This window comes from Elephas maximus, chromosome 1 (assembly GCF_024166365.1).
Source record: "Elephas maximus indicus isolate mEleMax1 chromosome 1, mEleMax1 primary haplotype, whole genome shotgun sequence".
Taxonomy (NCBI): domain Eukaryota; kingdom Metazoa; phylum Chordata; class Mammalia; order Proboscidea; family Elephantidae; genus Elephas; species Elephas maximus.
In genome coordinates this window covers 183,927,143-183,946,444 of record NC_064819.1, presented here as the reverse complement: position 1 = coordinate 183,946,444, position 19,302 = coordinate 183,927,143, and the positions used below count along the sequence as shown (strand labels likewise).

General features: G+C 35.8%; 1 protein-coding gene across 5 annotated transcripts in view; it reads left to right on the top strand.

Annotated features, from left to right (window-relative positions):
- The window catches only part of ZUP1 (zinc finger containing ubiquitin peptidase 1), a 29,407-nt gene extending 12,769 nt beyond the window's left edge, over nt 1-16,638 (top strand). For all 5 annotated transcript variants that reach the window (XM_049899700.1, XM_049899690.1, XM_049899670.1 and 2 more), the window contains 6 exons: nt 1,932-2,100; nt 4,240-4,428; nt 4,888-5,053; nt 11,347-11,498; nt 12,505-12,725; nt 16,509-16,638. In XM_049899700.1, coding sequence (XP_049755657.1) covers nt 1,932-2,100; nt 4,240-4,428; nt 4,888-5,053; nt 11,347-11,498; nt 12,505-12,725; nt 16,509-16,556 — 945 coding nt within the window. In that variant the 3' untranslated portion in view covers nt 16,557-16,638. The remainder of the gene's footprint in view (nt 1-1,931; nt 2,101-4,239; nt 4,429-4,887; nt 5,054-11,346; nt 11,499-12,504; nt 12,726-16,508) is intronic.
- The last annotated feature ends 2,664 nt before the right edge of the window (nt 16,639-19,302 follow it).

The following is a 19,302-nucleotide window of genomic DNA, read 5'->3' as shown; positions in this document are numbered from 1 at the left end:
TGATATCTATTGAACTAAATTGGCAGCGTCTGTTACATTATTAATGTATTTAAATTTTTAACAGACTTTTCTACGTTTTCAGTCCTAATTTGCTGTGGACTATGGTGTTATCTGTGCTAAGAATGCTCGTAAAGTTTTTTAATGCTTCTTTTCTGTGTGAGTAGGATTGTTGTTATAAGGTGCCATCAGATTGGTTTTGACTCATAGGAACCCTGTGTACAACAGAACGAAACACTTCCCCGTCCTGCACTATTCTCATAATCATTGCTGTGTTTGAGCCCATCCTTCCAGCCACTGTGTCAGTCCATCTCGTTGAGAGTCTTCCTCTTTATTGCTAACTCTCTACCAAGCGTGATGTCCTTCTCCAGGGACTGGTCCCTCCTGATAATATGTCCAAAGTACTTGAGAGAAAGCCTTGCCATCCTTGCTTCTAAGGAGCACCCTGGCTGTACTTCTTCCAAGACAGACTTCTTCATTCTTCTGGCATTCCATAATCAGTATTCTTTGCCAGCACCAGAATTCAAAGGCATCAGTTCTTCTTTGGTCTCCCTTATTCATTGTCCAGGTTTCACATGCATGAAAACATGGCTTGGGTCAGGTGCACCTTAGTCCTCAAATTGACATCTTTGTTTTTCAACACTTTAAAGAAATCTTTTGCAGCACATTGGCCCAGTGCAATGCGTTATTTGATTTCTTGATTGCTGCTTCCATGGGCATTGATTGTGGATCAAAGTAAAATGAAATCCTGGACAACTTCAGTATTATCCCTGTTTGTCATAATGTTGCTTATTGGTTCAGTTGTGAAGATTTTTGTTTTCTTTGTGTTGAGATGTAATCCATACTGAGTTAGTAGATAAAACCTGTTAAACCTGTTGTCGTCGAGTTGATTCTGACTCGTAGGTAGTATGTGAATAAATAGGATTTATGATCACATAGGAGCCCTGGTGGTGCAGTGGTTAAGTGATGTAACTGCTAACCAAAAGGTTGGCAGCTTGAATCTACCAGCCGCTTCTTGGAAACACTACAGGGTAGTTGTACTCTGTCCTATAGGGTTGCTGTGGGTTGGAATCAACTCAGTGGTAATGGGCTTAGTTTGGTTTTGGTTATGGTCAGATAGGTTTGGATACTTCAGTACTTCTCAGAGCCTTTGACGTGCTAATGTGCATTGTACATATTGTAATATTCCCAAACTTATTTGATCTGTATTTTTTTCTTAGACATCTCACATTTTGTTATTGTTCCTTGGAGTCCACTTTGGAATATCTAATTTAGACTATTTTTCTCACTGGTGATTCATTTACGTGGAAAATAGTCACTCGCCTGGATTCAGAGGAAGAAGGAAATGTGATTTTTTCCTTAGCCTTTGTCTTATGTAGTTACGAACATCAGTACAAAAATTTCCAATGTTTAAGGGGGTTTTATTACATAACTTTGCTAGTTGTTTAGAACTGGCTCTCAGAAAGCTTTTCCGTAGAAGTTTTATGCATATTCTTTGAGATTCTCAGTCCAATTTACAAAATCATAGTTCATTTGTTATATAAAATGTTTGACTGAATACATTACGGATTTAGTAGGCATTTGTGGGCTAGCCTGAGAAGAACAAAGACCGACAAGTTTCCTTGAAAAAATTGGTAGTATATTTGGAACATGTCTGCCTTCATAATGTCTGTAGTAGAAAGACAAGATCCCCTATTTTCTCTACTACAAGAAAAACAAGTTTCTTGTCACAGTGATTGTTTATATGAAAGGGCCATTATTGAGTCAGGGATTATTTTATGACATATTTTTCACAAAAATATTTAAGTTGTATAAAAATCTGTATGTCAGAATGTTTCAAAATACATTTCCAAGTAAATAAAATTATAGTAAGTTTCCATCTTCACTGAGGTACAGGGACATAAAAATTAATCATTCTTTCTTCTGCTTGATAGAGACAATATGGTTTAGATAATTCTGGAGGATATAAACAGCAGCAACTACGAAATATGGAAATAGAAGTAAATAGGGGAAGGATGCATCCATCTGAATTTCATAGAAGAAAAGCTGATATGATGGAATCATTAGCTATTGGTATTGATGATGGAAAAACAAAAACTTCTGGTAAGTACTTAAATATCAAAATTATGCTTTCAGTATTTCATATACCTCTGAAATAATAATAAGAATTATTTGACTTCTGCTTAATTTTCATAATCCATGGTTTGTATAGATTTAGGTGAGCCTGTTTATTTAAAAAGTAACTTTGTGTTATTTTGAAACTTGGAAACTCTTAGTTTTACAGCAAATAATGCACTTAAAAATAATTCACTTTTACATTGTATTAATTTACTTGACATTTAAAAATGAACCTTTAAGAAAAGTTTTTATTGAGTGCTTACCATGCAAACCAGTGCTCTATGTAAAGTGAGCTGTATGTGATTTCTGATTTCTGGTAGCCATATTAGTAAAAGTAAAAAGGGACAGGTGAAATTAATTCTAATATTTGAAACCCAGTGTATTCAAAATATTATTTCAGCATTCAGTCAATGTTAAAACTATTAAGGAGATAGTTTACATTCTTTGTACAGTCTTTAAAATTCTGCAAAACCTTTCACATGTATTTGAAGTCCCTTGTATACCCTTTCTGATCCTAATCCCTCCTCGCACACAAAGGTAACCATTATCCTGAATTTGGTACTTATCAGTCCCATACGTATTTTAATATTCTTGCCAGATATATATGTATGTGTCCATAAACAATATGTAATATCTTACGTGTGTTTAAATGATTATACTACATGTAAGCTATAATTGGTTTTGTTCAAATATGTTGATTTTTATAGCTGTGCTTCATTCCATTTGACCGCTATATAGTACTTCCTTGTGTGAATTATACAACATTTATCTGTTTTCAGGTTGACAGTCATTTAGATCATTTCCAGTTTTTCACTCTTACAAATTATGAACCAGTTTCCTTTAGAGTTTCTCTAGTGCATCCAGGACTGGAAATGCTAGGTTGAAGGCCACGTACATTTTTGACTTTATTACTGTATTGCTGAATTTTTTTCCAAAGTGGCTGTACTCATCTACATTCACACCGATGTATTCTCACATATACTTTATAGGGTGACATTCTTTAATTTTTGTAACTTAGTGGCATGTGAGATGAGGCATATTTTAAATTCTATTTCTCTAATTACTCTTGAGTTTCTTCAACGAATTATCTGTTCCTTTCCTTTGTCCTTTTCTCTATTGGGTGGTTTGCCATCTTTTTTTTTTTTAAATTGGTTCGTGGAAGTTCTTTAAGTATTCAGTGTACTAATTCTTCGTTGGTTATATGAGATGTAAATATCTTCTTCAGGTCCTTGGTTTGCCTTTAAATTTTGTATGTGGTGTTTTTATTTAGAATTTTTAAATTTAAATCATACCTCTCAATCTTTTATTTGTGTTCTCAGAGTCGTGTTTAAGATGTTTCGTTATCTATGAAGTTGTAAATCTATTTCTTTATATCTTCTTTAAATGTTTAGAGTTTACTCTTCATATTTTTTATTTTTAATCTTCCTGGAATTTATTTCTCTGTGTGTGTGTTTATGAGAGAGAGACATAAGGTAGGGATGTAATTCTGTTCCTTATTTATAGCAATACTTAAAATAAATACTTATTGTGGTTTTTTATCTGAGTAGTATTTATTCCATATACCACTGGAACTGAATTAAAACTCGATGGACACAATCATGTTTAATGTGTTAAGTTAGGCCACAGCCAAAATTATGACAAGAAGAATGGTGTAAAATAAAGCAAGTTTGAAGTTAGCTTGCTGTAGGCTTTATAGACAATGGATTAAGACTGTTCCCTAGGTAATAGGGAGCTACTGAAATTTTTTGATTGGGAGCAATTTAATTTAGAACTAAGCTTCAGAGAAAGAGAGCTCTCTGACAGTATGTATAATGAAGTGGAGAGACAAGAAGAACATTCATTCAACAGTTATATGTGCTTTCCCCTGCAGATGCAGAGATGAAAGATGCAAACAATTTCAATTCAGTGTAATAAGCCATATGCGGGAGTAAGGAAACTTGGATAGTAGTAATAAGCAAGGACATGAACTAAGGTTGTAGCGGTAAGAAGGTAAAGAAGAAGATGTAATTGATAGGATTTAGATGTGGAACTTGAGGGAGAGGTTGATATTAGAAATTTAAGACTCAGCCATTTAAAAGTGGTAACACATCATTCTAAATCTTCTAAATCTCTTTTCTACTTTAGGAATTATTGAAGCACTTCATAGACATTATCAGAATGCTGCCACAGATGTGAGACATGTGTGGTTTTCTGCAGCGGTGGATCACTTTCATTCCTCTTTAGGTGACAAAGGTTGGGGTTGTGGCTACAGAAATTTCCAAATGCTACTTTCATCACTTTTACAAAATGATGCTTATGATGACTGCTTGAAAGGTATGTGACATACAGTACTCTAAACTTGTCATCTGATCAAGTACATATGATATGAATGAATTTGTGTATAACCCAAACCCACTGCCGTCGAGTCGATTCCGACTCATAGCAACCCTATAGGACAGAGTAGAACTGCCCCATAGAGTTTCCAAGGAGAGCCTGGCAGATTCAAACTGCCGACCTTTTGGTTAGCAGCCGTAGCACTTAACCCCTATGCCACCAGGGTTTCCGAATTTGTATATAGCAAGCACAATTAATAGCTTTAATGACATAGTGGGTATTTACATTAGAAATCCGAATTCTGCTGGGAGGAGAAGAAAATGATATACTACATGATGTCGGAGGTAACAGTCTTAAAAACTGTGTTGTAGGTTATTTTTTTAGTACGTGGTATACTGCTGGATGATATTATTGAACACCTTACTAACTCATGTAACATGTTTGCTTGTATAATTTTAGGTATGTCAATTCCTTGCATTCCTAAAATTCAGTCTATGATTGAAGATGCGTGGAAGGAAGGGTTTGATCCGCAGGGAGCCTCTCAACTCAATAACAGGTTACAGGGAACAAAGGCCTGGATTGGAGCATGCGAAATATATACACTCCTGACCTCTCTCAGGGTAAAGTATGTACCTAAAAACAAAAGTTAATGTGATTGTCGTCCCTGGGAGACTACTTTTTCTTATAAGGATTTATTTTAACTGTGTATATAGATAGTTAATTAAAACTAAGTAGCACTGAAAGGCTTATAATGAAAACCGGCAACTCACTCCCTGTCTCATGCTCCTCTTTACTCTCAAATCCTATTTCTGAGAAGCAACAGTTACTTCCGTTGTTTTTAAATAGCATGTTTTCACAGTTGTATCCTGGTTTATCAATTTTAAACATTGTGTATTGCATTCTTTTTATATCTTCCACCTGCCCACTCTCCATCCTTCTACTAAGGTTTTATCTACGTTTGTATTAAAGTCAGAGTTTCCATCATCCTGACTGTAAATACTGTTCATTGCTGATTTTATGTCCTTTCCTGAAAAGCTTTTACAAATTTTCTGAGTTAGTACTATGTGCTTTTATCATAATCTTAAGTTTTTCCAAACACTCTCCTTATCACCTGATCTGAGGCTCTCCTTGCTCCTGGAGACCTCCTCGGAGTTCTCTGTTCTCCTTGCTCTAATCTGGATTATTTGCCTTCTGGTTTCTTGCACAGCTATCATCATGTAGTATTTCTTCACTGTTTTCTTGTGTTGAAGCCTGGATTTTTCCTTAACTCCTTGTCTTCCTCCTTTTGGATTATCCCCTTTTACTCGAGTGCTTTGTTCATTAGCTCCGTAAGAAAGGATGGCTAGTCCTTATTACTTAAATGATAGTTTGGATGGACATCTGATGCTAAATTCAAAGTTATTTTCACATCAAATGAAGTTGTCACTCCATCAACTTTTAGCTATCAGTATGGCTGTTAAGAAGATAAGATGCCATCTGATTCTCATTCCTTTAGATATAACCAATTTATTTTCTCTTTGGATGTTTTTTCAGATCTTCTCTTCGCCCAGATATTATGAAATTTTACCATGAGTTGTGGAACTTTGATTTATTTTGTTGGACATTTTCTTTATTTGAATTTGGTATTGTGAGTTTTAAGATCTTAGTATAGTGGTTAAGAGCTGAGACTTTAGAGTCAGACTGCCTGTGTTTGCTTCTAGCTCTTCTACTTAATAGATGTATTACTTAACCAGTCTGTACCCTACTTCCACCGTTGATAAAAGAAGATATTAATAGTAGCTACTTTATAGAGTTGCAGTGATTATTAAATGAGATAATACTTCTGAAGTACTTAAAACTGTGATGGGCACGTAATAAGAGCTCGTGGGTGAACTGTTGTTAGTGGATAATTAGGATGCCTCTATTTTTTCTTTATTTTTCTTTCTGGAACTCCTGTTGGCCACTGAATTTTGATCTTTTAAGTTTATTGCTAATGCCCCTTATTTATTATCTTTACTTTTTGTTTTACTTTCTAAGTTTACTCAACTTTATATCTCAGCTTCTCTTGAGAAGTTTTATGTTAGCAATCATATTTCTTAATTTTTAAGGGGTAATTTCATAGCATCATGTTTTGTTATGGTTGCAATAAAATTTTTCCCAAAATTTTCTTTCTGTTCCCTGCATTTTTCTGTTTTCTCCATGTTAATTTGTTTTCATGTCTGCTTATTTTATCTTTTTCCCTTTTGAAAGGTTTCTTCTAACTCTTGTACATACTTAGTTGTCCATTCAGTAAGGAATGAGGCATTAAAAAGCTGATTGAAAGTGCTGTAAGTGCTATTTGACTGCGTGGAGCTTGTAGATTAGCAGATTTCATTTGAACGGTTTTAGTTGGAAGCTTGCCATTTGGTTGGGAAACTCTCAGGTATCAGTCTACAAATGTCTTTTGTCAAAGGGCATTCAGAAAAGTGCTCTCTACTCTCCTTCCTTGAGCTCCTGTATTGGTGGAAAGGGCAATTGGAGGGTGATCTGCCTTCTTTTCAGACTTGTCAATTAATATCATATTTTAGCCCCTTCGCTGTTCTTCTCAGTATCTGGTGCTTCTAAGCTTCCAGCTTCTCTGGGGTTTTGTGAGACAAATTGTCTGTTTTCTTTTTGTTCACTTTTATGTTTCTTCTTCTTTTGCTTTCCAGTTTCTAAAAATGAGTGGCCATTTCTTGTTTGTTTGAATTCCCTTTTTCCTTAGGTGTTTAAATTATTTTTTCCTTTTGGATTATGTTGTTGGGCTTTCAAGAGGAAACAGAGGTAGATGCTTGTGTTCACTTTTAATGGGAAGTTTGCCTTGAGTTTTGTGGCTTTATATTTCCTTTTATGTTTGTTTCTAAGTAATGTAACCAGTGTTTATGTCAGTTTTACCACATTAATTGATTAGATTTGGAGGTAAAAATATTTCTTACATTTTAAATAGAAAAAACCACTGTTGCATATATAATAACTTTCTTGAATTACTTAAATTTAAAGGGATATTTTACTGCCTTCTAAATTCATTTTTGCTTTTCTTTTTACCAGTTTAATCACACTTTCAGGTTATAAACTATGTCATGTTTGTGAACTTTTAAGTGATTTTTCAGGAAATGAAAATTTTCTTCTAAAATGTCTGGTATATTTAGCTTCTTTCTTGGTGCCTTAAATAGTTTTGTCCTTAGAAAAGCTTTTTTATTGTATCATGAGTTTGTTTTCTAGTTATTTAAATATCATTCTTTTGCTGTAAGGTACAATTCAAATTCTAAATCTAAACGTGCAAACCCATAAGCGCTGTTCCTACTTCTAAACAATTTATACAGAAATTCACTTGAGCACTTAAAATTGAGCCATTAGTTATAAGTTGACCAAAACCAAACCAAGCCCAGTGCCGTCGAGTCGATTCTGACTCATAGCGACCCTATATGACAGAGTAGAGCTGCCCCATAGAGTTTCCAAGGAGTGCCTGGTAGATTTGAACTGTCACCCTTTGGTTAGCAGCCGTAGCACTTAACCACTATGCCACCAGGGCTTCCAGTTATAAGTTATCAACATAAAATTTTCTGAGGCTAAAGTTAACAACCACTACAACTTGGGCATATTTGGAGATTTTATTGTTAAGAGAGATGAGAACATGGTATCTGTGCTAGCTTGAACTGATAGTGAAGCTATTCATTGCGTTTGGTTTTACCTGATCTTTTCAAAATGCTTGTTGAGAAGTGTGAACAGTGCTTCTGATTAAAAATTTTTTTCCATTTATTCAAGGTTGACTTCTATTATGGATTGAATTGTGTACCCCCAAAGTATTTGTTGTAAATCTTAACCACTGGATTAGGAAGGCTGTGGTTATAATCCATGGAAATGGGTTGTCTTTGTTATGTTAATGAAACAGGATTAGTGTAGGGTGTGTCTTGAGTCAATTTTTTTGAGATATAAAAGAGATTTAACAAGCAAGCAAGAGAAGCAGAGATGTGGGGAGAGAGATGCCAAGCCACGTGAAGATTGGCCTGGAGCAGAAGCTCAAAGAGATAAGGACCTTTGTCCACAGCCAAGAAAGAGATAGCCTTCCCCCAGAGCTGGCACTCTTGAATTAAGATTTGTAGTCTTCTAAACTGTGAGAAAATAAATTTCTATTGGTAAAGCCACCCATTTGTGGTATTTCTGTTATATCAGCACTAGATAACTAAGATAGAATTTGGTACTGGGAATGGGGTGCTGCTATAACAGATACCTAAAAAATGTGGAATCAGTTTCAGAGCTGGGTAATGGGTGGAGGCTGGAAGAGTTTTAAGGTGACTAATAATAAAAGCCTAGATTGCGTTGGAGAGAGTGTTGGTAGAATTATGGATGTCAAAGATGATTCTGGCTCAGAAGGAAGTGAGGAAAGTGATAGAGAAAGTCTCTGTCCTCTTAGAGAACACATATGGCACCAGCAACAGAAGGTTGCTAGAAATGTGGCTGTTAAATGTGTGTCTGGCATGGCTTTAAAACGATGAACCTGGGATTAGACAACAGAGGAAGGGTGATGCCTTTTATGCAGTGGCAGAGAACTTGTCTCAGTTATGTTCACATGTTTGGTGGAAGGTAGAACTTTTAAGTAATAAACTTGGATTTCTGGCTGATGAGATTTCTAAGCAAGGTCTTAAAGGGGCCGTGTAGTTTTTACTTGCCGCTTATAGTAAAATGTAAGAGGAAAGAGATGGACTTAAAAATGAACTGTGCAAAATGAAAACACAACTTAAAGATTTGGAAAATTTGTACAAACTAAGGACATGTATCCTAGAGTGTTCACCAAGGATATGGCTACACAATCTTTTGTTAAAGAGATTAAGCCTGTGACTGATGGGTTTAACCAGCTATCACAGCAGAAAACCCATCAGCTTAGACTGAAGGGGACAAGAGAAAGAACAAAACAAAAGAACGCTGTCTGCCTCTTGGAATTCTACAGGCAGGAAACAGGCTAAAGGAGCTGTATCTGTTGTCCGCCAGGAAAAGAAAAGGACCATCCCTGGAGCAGCTCAGAGATCAGTAGAACTGTTGGTAGAAGCATGGGAAGCAGGGCCCTCTTGGTATCAAAGGATGAGGCCGTGGCCTCCTGGGTGGGGGCCACAGCCTCCTAGCTTTCAAAGAGTTGGATCTTTGCCAACTCAGTTCTGGAGCGTGGGGCTGCTGTTAAGGGGTGTCAGGGGGATGGAGTTGCTGCCCAGAGCTGAGGGGGCAGGGCTGCCATACCCATAGGCAGAAGAACAGGACCTGCCAGGATGAGGGGGTGGGGTTGCCACTCAGATGGACTAGGAGAATGGGACTGCCCAAAGCCGATGGAATAGATTTGCCATCTCAGAGGGCCTGGAAGGCAGAGCTGAAGCCCAGGGCTGAGAGGTCTCCATCCGGAATCTAGACAGCTGGACAACACCCAGAGTCTGGAGGGCGGGACCATTGTCCAGATGGTCTCAGAGCGCAGAGGATTATTTTCAAACATTGAGAGCTAAAGTCATTTGTTCTGCTAGATTTTAGATTTGCTTGGTACGTGTTATCCCTTCTTTCTCTCTCGTTTCTCCTATTCGTAATGGAAATGTCTACCTTGTGCCTGTTCCACTGTTGTAGTTTGGAAGCAGATAAATTTTATTCTAGATTTCACAGGTTCACAGATGAAGAGTAATTTGGCCCCAGAATGGAATTTGGACTCGGAGTTGATTTAAGACTTTTGGGATGATGTGATGGGGTGAATGTGTTTTACATGTGGCAAGGACATGAATTTTTGGAGGCCAAAGGGTGGAATGGTATATACTGAATTGTATCTCCCCAAAATATGTGTTGTAAATCCTAACCTCTATGCCTGTGGTTGGAAAACCTGGTGGTACAGTGGTTAAGCGCTATGGCTGCTAACCAAAAAGTTGACAGTTCAGATCCACCAGGCGCTCCTTGAAAACTATGTGGCAGTTCTATTCTGTCGTATAGTTTGCTTTGAGTCAGAATTGACTTGAAGGCACTGGGTTTTTTTTTTTTTTTTTTCTTTTTTAATGCCTGTGGTTATAACCCCATTTGGGAATGGGTTATCTTTGTTATGTTAATGAATAGAATTAGTATAGGGTGTGTCTTGAATGAGTCTCTTTTGAGATATAAAAGATTAAACAAGCAAGCAAGACTAGCAGTACTGAGGGAGAGAGATGCCACGCTGCATGAAGATTGTCCAGGAGTGGAAGCTCAAAGACACAAGGACCTTCCTCTAGAGCCAACAGAAAGAGAAAGCCTTCCCCTAGAACTGGCACCCTCAATTCAGACTTCTGTCTCTTAAACTGTGAGAAAATAGGTTTCTGTTTGTTAAAACCACCCACTTGTGGTATTTCTGTTATAGCACCACTAGATAACTATGACAGCTTCCTTTTGAGGGAAGAGTACCACTATGATCTTCTTGTAGTTGGGAGATAGATGTATAGGTGTCGGTGAACACACGTTTTTCTAAGATCTTTACAAGCATTCTTTTCTTGCTTGTTATTGGAATCTTAGCTGATGGGAAAAATTTTCAGGATATTTTTGATAACTGTAAGTGGCTTTCAAGGTGTTAAAATGAGAAGCCAGCTTCTAACTTATCATCAGGTTTAGAGACTTTAGAATAAAAGCTGTAATCCATATGTAGATGACTTTTAAAAGTCAAGTATAGTTCTCCTTTACTATTCATGGAGATTTTATATATTGGAATATGTTTGTCATCTACCTTTTTATGAATAGTTATCTAGTAGTTTATTTCCTCCACAAAAATAGTTTTCCAGGCTAATTATAAAAGCTTGTATTTAATTTCTTTCTTCTTAGGAAATAAAATTAGTCCATAACTGAGAATTTTTTTGTATTATTTGGTAATACCCTTGATGGAATTATTTTTAAAATATTCTCTAAGTAATCTAATTCGTCAATTTTTTATAGGTGTCATATTGTTGATTTTCATAAGTCGACTGGTCCTTTGGGTACACACCCTCGCTTATTTGAGTGGATATTAAACTACTATTCTTCAGAGAGGGAAGGAAGTCCAAAGGTCGTGTGTACATCTAAGCCTCCTATCTATCTTCAGCATCAAGGTTAGTATAATCACAGATAATAATGTTTATAAGACGAATGAATTGGCTTTTGCTTTAGGACAGATTAAGATTCTGATAACAGGGATAGAACAGGGTGAGGTATTGTAACATTAGTCTAATTTCCAGAGCTACTTTGTCATTACAATAGATATCTGGGTAACAAAGGATGATACTCTTGGAATCTTCAGGTTCTTTTACTTGGTTCACTCTTCCCTCGTTGTTCATTCCTTATCTTCTTCAGGTTTTTACCCATATGTCACCTCAGTGAGGTCTTTCCTGACCACTTTATTTAAAATTATACCCCCTCACTGCTAGCATTTCCTACCTCTTGCCTCTGCTTTATTTTTATTTCTCTGGCATAAAATATACTTTACTTATTTACCTTGTTTATAGAATGTCTCTTCCTGTTAGAATTCTCTAAGCTCCATAAAGCAGGCATGTTTCTATGCTTTGTTTATTGTTTTATCCATAACTGCCCAGAATGGTGCCCGTTAGGGGCACTTGATAATTTTGTTGAGTGGATAATTTGGACTGACAAATATAAGGAGATGTAAATGTGAGAAATTTAATTGTTTAGGAATACAAGCCCTCCCCAATAAATTCTAGTATATATAACTTTTGTTTACCTTTGGAACCAGGAGAGTTTTTGTTCTAGGGTAGATAAATTTCAAATCCTTGCATTTGAGATAATTTTAATAAAAGGGATGTAAGGGATTGGGAAAGAAAAAGTAGAATATATGGCAGAATAGACGTAGAATTTTTTTGTCATGAAGGCTTTAGGAAAATAAAGTTGAAGGAAAGACAACTGAAGTTTAGGAAGTAGAACTAAACAACTCTTGTGTCTTAGGAGTGAGAGAGCTCAGCTACATATATGTAAGAGGGGCTGACTATATTCTAAACACACACTATACATGGGGGGATATGTGTATATATAGTAACATATCTGTGTATGTATAGCTGTATTGTAGATTCAAATGATATATGTATAGGTGTTATTTTTTGATAGGTCATAGTCGAACAGTTGTTGGAATTGAAGAAAGAAAAAACCGAACATTATGTTTACTAATATTTGATCCTGGGTGTCCTTCTCGAGAAATGCAAAAACTATTAAAGCAAGACATCGAGGCTAACAGCCTCAAGCAACTTCGGAAATTTGTGGGAAATTTAAAACATAAGCAGTACCAGATAGTGACAGTAGAGGGTGTTCTTTCTCCAGAGGAGAAAGTTGTAAGTATCTAAATATTTATTATGAGAAGCTTCAAAATCAGTGTAATCCCTTTGTATCTCCCCAATGTCTCCTTCTGTTTCATTAAGTTGGCAAATACATTTTGTGTTTATGCCATTTAATTTCTGGAATGGGCATCTTTAAATTCCAAATGGCACCTAATTACTTTCATTTACTTAGAGCCTCACAAATATATTTAATTTTGTAATATTTAATTTTTAATGTCAGGTGAGTGACAAGTAATGAAAATATATATGGTAAGAAAAACCTCTTAATCCAGGGAGAACTAACCATATAGGTCTTAATTCCTGTTTATTAAAATGCGGCTCTTGTGATTCCTGAGGTGCTGTTTTGTGCACTTGGGCATATTGGATATACTTAGCTCTAGAATTTAACTTCAGTAGATGAGTCGACCTTGATCTGATGGCAGTGGGTTTGGTTTTTGCTTTTCGCGTTGCCTCTTATTTCTTTGTTGTTATTTTTTTATTGTGCTTTACATCAAAGTTTACAGCACAAATTAGTTTCTTATTCAAAAATTTATGCATAGATTGTTTTCTGATATCGGTTATAATCCCCACATTGTGTCAGCACTCTCCCCCATTCCCTCTCTACCCTGGGTTCCCCATGTCCGTTTGTCCAGTTTTCCTGTCCCTTCCTGCCTTCTGGTCTTTGCTTTGGGGCAGATGTTGCCCATTTGGTCTCATAAACTTGATTGAATTAAGAAGCATGTTCCTCATGTGGGTTATTGTTTTTTTAATGGGCCCGTCTAATCTATGGCTGAAAGGTGGACTTCTGGAGTGGCTGTAGTTCTGAGTTAGCAGGGTGCAATTAAGTGTTGAGTGGTACATTACAGACACAATTGTAAGAATTGAAAACCCTCCACTTGGTCTGAACTGAAGCTATGTGACGGTATATAGCAAGTTTAGAAAATGCTCAGGTCCTGGAATCTTAAAAAAACAGTACCTGTATTTGAATATTTCACTTTGATTTGTTTCTCTAAAGAGGAAAGAGACAGAGGAATAGAGACGAACAGTTATGTAGAGAATAAGATCTTAGAGGAAAGGACTAAAATTGTTTGATATGTGAGATGGAACTATTGTTGTTATTGTTAGGTGCTGTCGAGTCAGTTCCGACTCATAGCGACTCTATGCACAACTGAACTAAACACTGCCTGGTCTTGCACCATCCTCACAATTGTTATACTTGAGCCCATTGTTGCAGCCACTGTGTCAGTCCATCTCGTTGAGTGTCTTCCTCTTTTCTGCTGACCCTCTACTTTACCAAGCGTGATGTCCTCCAGGGACTGATCCCTCCTGACAACTTGTCCGAAGTATGTGAGACTCAGTCTTGCCATCCTTGCTTCCAGGAAGCATTCTGATTGTACTTCTTCCAAGACAGATTTGTTTGTTCTTTTGGCAGTCCATGGTATATTCAATATTCTTAACCAACACCACAATTCAAAGGTGTCAGTTCTTCTTCAGTCTTCCTTACATTGTCAGCTTTCGCATGCATATGAGGCAATTGAAAACACCATGGCTTGAGTCAGGTGCACCTTAGTCCTCAGGGTGACATCTTCGCTTTTTAAATGAGATAGAGCTGGAGTAATCTTTTCAGCCTCATAACTTGGGATATAAAGGTATCAATTGTTTAAGAGATTCTTCAATTTAATTATGATACAGTAAAGGTTTCTTTGCAATGATTTAAATACCAAAATTGCATTTATTTTGCTAACTAAAAGGTTGGTGGTTTGAACCCACCCAGCGACTCTGAGGGAGAAAGACCTGGTGATCTGCTTCCATAAAGATTACAGCCAAGAAAACCCAGTGGGGGAAGTTCTGCTCTGTCACATGGGGTCACTATGAGTTGGAATAGAATCAATGGTATCTAACAACTGTAACAACAAGAACATTAATTTGGCCAGATAAAGTTAGAGGTTAATTTAACTATTACTAAAATCCCAAGACATTTGCTCACAGATTGTGGAGAGGACTTTTGAGAGAATGAATGGGGTTAAATTATCATGGAGTCTAGCTGAACATTTTAGTTACCCATTATCTTTGTAGTTTTGAAACTGAGAGATAGGTGGTGTTAGAAGACTGAAAGTGTGCTTCCCATGCTATGTAATTGCTGCTGTTTGATTTTTTTGAGTCATGGAGAGTAGCTGTGGCTTCGAGGATAAGAATCAACTTGGAGAATAATGCATAATGCTGTCAGGTGGAAAAGGAATAATAACTATAGTTATTGTAATTATAGTAGAAATAGCACTTGCTTACTTTGTGCTAGGTGTGATTCTATGTATATTAGTTTGTATATTTATGTATATTAGTTTAATCTGCACAAAAACATTGTAAGGTAGGCATTTTACAGGTACAGATGATGAGGCACAGAGAGGTTGTTATAGTCCAAAAATTACGCAGGACTCCAGGCAGTGTGCAAACAGAACTCTGTGCTCTGTTGCCTCTTCTGTGAGGATACACGGCTTCGTAGTTTAATGTTTGCTAAGCTTTTGGGGAACAATTTTATATTTATTGTTTAAAAAAATATGGTATTGCGTTTTGAAAAACAAAAAAAACTAATATAACAAATTTAACATACCTTATTACTGTATTATTTTTTCTGGCTGCCGTCAGGCTTTTGTTTTTGTTTATGTTTTTCACCATATGTGACTTAAAGTTATTTTGACCTTTTTAACAGTGCTTTATCCATTGTAGGAATTCAGCAAAGATTGGAGTACAGACTAACCTGCTGATATGATTGGAACAAACTGTAAATAAGGACAAAATATTAATTTTACATTCATTTTGTTTAGTATTTATATCTAATTTTTGAAGTGTGTTTTTCCTTCTAGATGATAATGACATTTCTTTTCAATTGTAGGAATTTTAGAACAAATTTGATATTTTAAAGTATCCCAAGATGTAGATATTTATAACTGCATTTTTTATTCATCAGATTTAAATTTAAGATTAGTTATGATATTTTAATAATCTATGCAGCTGTTATTCAAGGGAGCAATTATTTTTAAATATATATATTTTTTATTTTAGCCAAGTGTCTTGTAATTTGCCACAGACATTTCTGCCATAAATATTTTTTCAGCATCCACTAATTCCAGACTGTTCTAAATGTTAGACCACTTGTTTAGTTAATGGATTTATTTTAGAAAATGTCTCCTAATGAAATTCACCTAAGTAATAAAAATGTATGTAGCCGCCATGTTCTTCAGTTCTCACATTTTAATAGGTTGTGAATTACATCACTGCATTCTTAGTTCTCTGTTGTTTAATCCTTGCACTCTCAACTCAGTTTAACTTTAATTTAGCTTTGTTTAATATGCCTTGATTTGTAAGTAAAAATAGCTCAAAAATTTGAAAGTTTTTCAAGTGCCATCTTTAAGATCATAATGAGGGTTTTTCTTTAATTTTCTCAAAGAATCTGCCTCTTGTTGTTTATGGCCTTGTCTCTATCTAGCTTTCCTTTTCTGTTTTTCCCCAGTGTCTGACTTTGAGCCATCATTTTTACTTTTGATTCATTTTTCCATTAAAAAATAACATTTTCTTTTTATTTTATTCTGTTTTATCTTTTTCTGGACTTTAATTTCTTTATGGCTTGGCTTTAAAAATTTACATTCCTAGTATCATAAATTTGAATTTGTAACTTTAGTAATTTTTATTGTTGATTTTAAAATTTCAGGTTTTATTTTTTTAAATATTAGAATGAGAATTAGCATATTTGATAATTAATTGACTTCTAGTTTACAATAAAGTTTTTTCTTTCTTTTCAAGGCTAGAAGACAAGCTTCTCAAGTCTTTACTGCAGAGAAGATTCCTTGAAGAACTGAGCATTTTGATGATTGTAGAATTATACTTTGTTTCTCAAATTCACATATTAAACTCCTTAATAAAATTTATGAATCTCAGTTATCTTATGTATTCAACTGGTAACATAATTTCATTTCTAAAATTTCTAAATTGCAGTAATTAAATTATACCTTTAGTACTTTATGTTTAATAATTATTTCAGTAAAATATCTTGTATTGTTGGTTTTATTTTCCTTATTCATGTTTCAGAAACAGGTTTTCTATTATAGCCATAAGCTGATATTTATTGGGCCTTAACTGTGTTAGTTACTCTTCTCAATACTTTATATATACTGATTAGTTTAACCTTCAAAATAATCCTGTGAGGCAAGTACTATTATTAGCCTTCTGAGGAAGCTAAAGCTCCAAGATTTAGTAATTTGCCCAGGAAATGCAGTTAGAAAACGATCGTGGTCCAGGATCTGAACCCAGGCTGTCTCACTTCCAAGCTCCTACTCTTTACTATTATACCATTCAGCTTTCTTTTGTTATAGAACATATAGGATGTTCTATAATGTACTCCTCACAATTTCACAATAACTTTGACTTTTAATAGTTACAGCTCTTTAAAAGAGAATTTGCTTTTGTTAAATATTTACACTATTATTTACTATCCTAAATATTTTGTTATTTATTTAGAATCTCATATTTAATATGCCCTGTTGAAGAGAAGCTTCCAGATAGATGTTGATAAACATTAGATATGCCACATATATCAGTATAAATTCTTTGGTTGCAAGTAAGAACACTATTCTGGCAAACAAACAGAAGGGAATTCATTGAAAGATTATCAAGAGCTCACAGAATCCAAAGGTAACTGGAGATTTGGACTGAAACCAAAGCAGCTCTAGAGGCTAGAATATGGTCTAGTTTATAGCAGGAACAATCTGCTTAGGAGCTGAGGTAGAATGTGTGCTCAAGATTCAGATTCCAGAGAAGGTACAAGACGGTACCGTAATAGGATAAGCAGTTCCTCAAAAGGAAATCAGGGCAGATGAGTAAAGGGATACTCAGCAAAAAAAAAGAAAAGCAAGAAGTGTCTACTACACCATGAAAAAATGAGCAAAAACCTTGCTTGAATGAAGTGTTATAAATTATAGGTACTCCAATAAAAACTCCCAAGTTGCACTCCAAGAATGATATAGTATTGCCAATTGTCCTTCAGAATGGAAACCAGTTTTCTACTTCCTATCTTCCTGCATTTATCCTGTTTCATGCCACCATTATCTCTTACTTAGATTCTAAGGTTATCTCCTAACTTGTCTCCCTACTTCAAGTCTCGATTCTGTCAATCCATCTTCCACACTAAAGCCAAGACCTTCTAAAATACAAATATGATTTTGTGATTTTCTAGTTTAATCCTCTTCATTGCTCTTGGATAAAATCTAAACAACCTACCTGATCTGGCCCCTGCTTCTCTCTGCAGTCTTATCTCTCACCACTCCTTTCAGCCAAAAGTCCTTTGCCAAAATACAGCTGGTGCTACCTGGAACACTTCTCCCCATAGCACTCTACCTGATCACTCTTAGAAGCACTTCCTGGACTGCTCAAGCCTGGATTGAGGGTACCTTTCTAAGTGCTTAAAAGCAATATTACACCAATGCAGATCCGTGGTCCATGAACTGTTTGTCCGTCTGTCACAGCATAAGTCTGTGACAATTGAGAGTTGCTGTGACATTTTTATTTTCTTTTACAAAAGTAACTGTAATGAATTGCATTTTTTTTTTTTTTTTAAATTGGTCCTTCAGAGAGAGTGAGAAACACTGTTCTGTAATACCTGGTGATATTTGTTTCACTAGCTAAATTACAATCTGCTCTAATTTTCTACTTGTTTTCATATTCCCTCCTTGAACATAAGCTCTGTGATTGCAGAGGCAATGTCTAGTTTTTAGTGGTAGCCTCAGGGTGCCTGGAAAATAGAGGTCTTAGAAATACTTTATAAGTAATTGAAAATAATTACTGGCTTTAGAGAAGCAGTGGTAGAAAATACAAGTCTGAGGTCTCAGATATCCCACCTAACCATTTGCAAATCATTTTTCCTTAGTCCAGACCGGTTTCTATGGGATAAAGGAGGAGTCAGATTAAGAAAGTTCTTTGAGAAGTAACTAGTAAAAGATAAAAGTTTGACTGTTCCCACAGTCTTTGAACAGGTGATGGAATTATGAACCCTCTGCTGAGAGAGAAGAAAAATTTAATATATGCACATACAGTATTTGCAGACCATATCACTTGTTAAGAATAGATACTCTAGATGAGTAGTTATTAATTTTTGGCCTCAGTATCTCTTGACACTTAAAAAATACCAAAATCACCAAGAAGCTTGTGTGAATTACAGCTTTTGATATTTACTGTATTAGAAATTATACGAGACTTTTTTTTCCACAGAACTAAAAAAAAATTTTTTTTAATTGTACTTTAGATGAAGGTTTACAGAGCAAACTAGTATCTTATTAAACAGTACACATATTGTTTTATGACATTGCTTAGCAACCCCACGGCATGTCAACACTCTCCCTTCTCAACCTGGGGTTCCCTATTACCAGCTTTCCTGTCCCCTCCTACCTTCTAGTCTTTTGCCCCTGGGCTGTTGTGCTCCTTTAGTCTTGTTTTGTTTTATGGGACTGTCTAATATTTGACCAAAGGGTGAACCTCAGGAGTGAGTTCATTACTGAGCTAAAAGGGTGTCCGGGGGCCATACCCTCGGGGTTTCTCCAGGCTC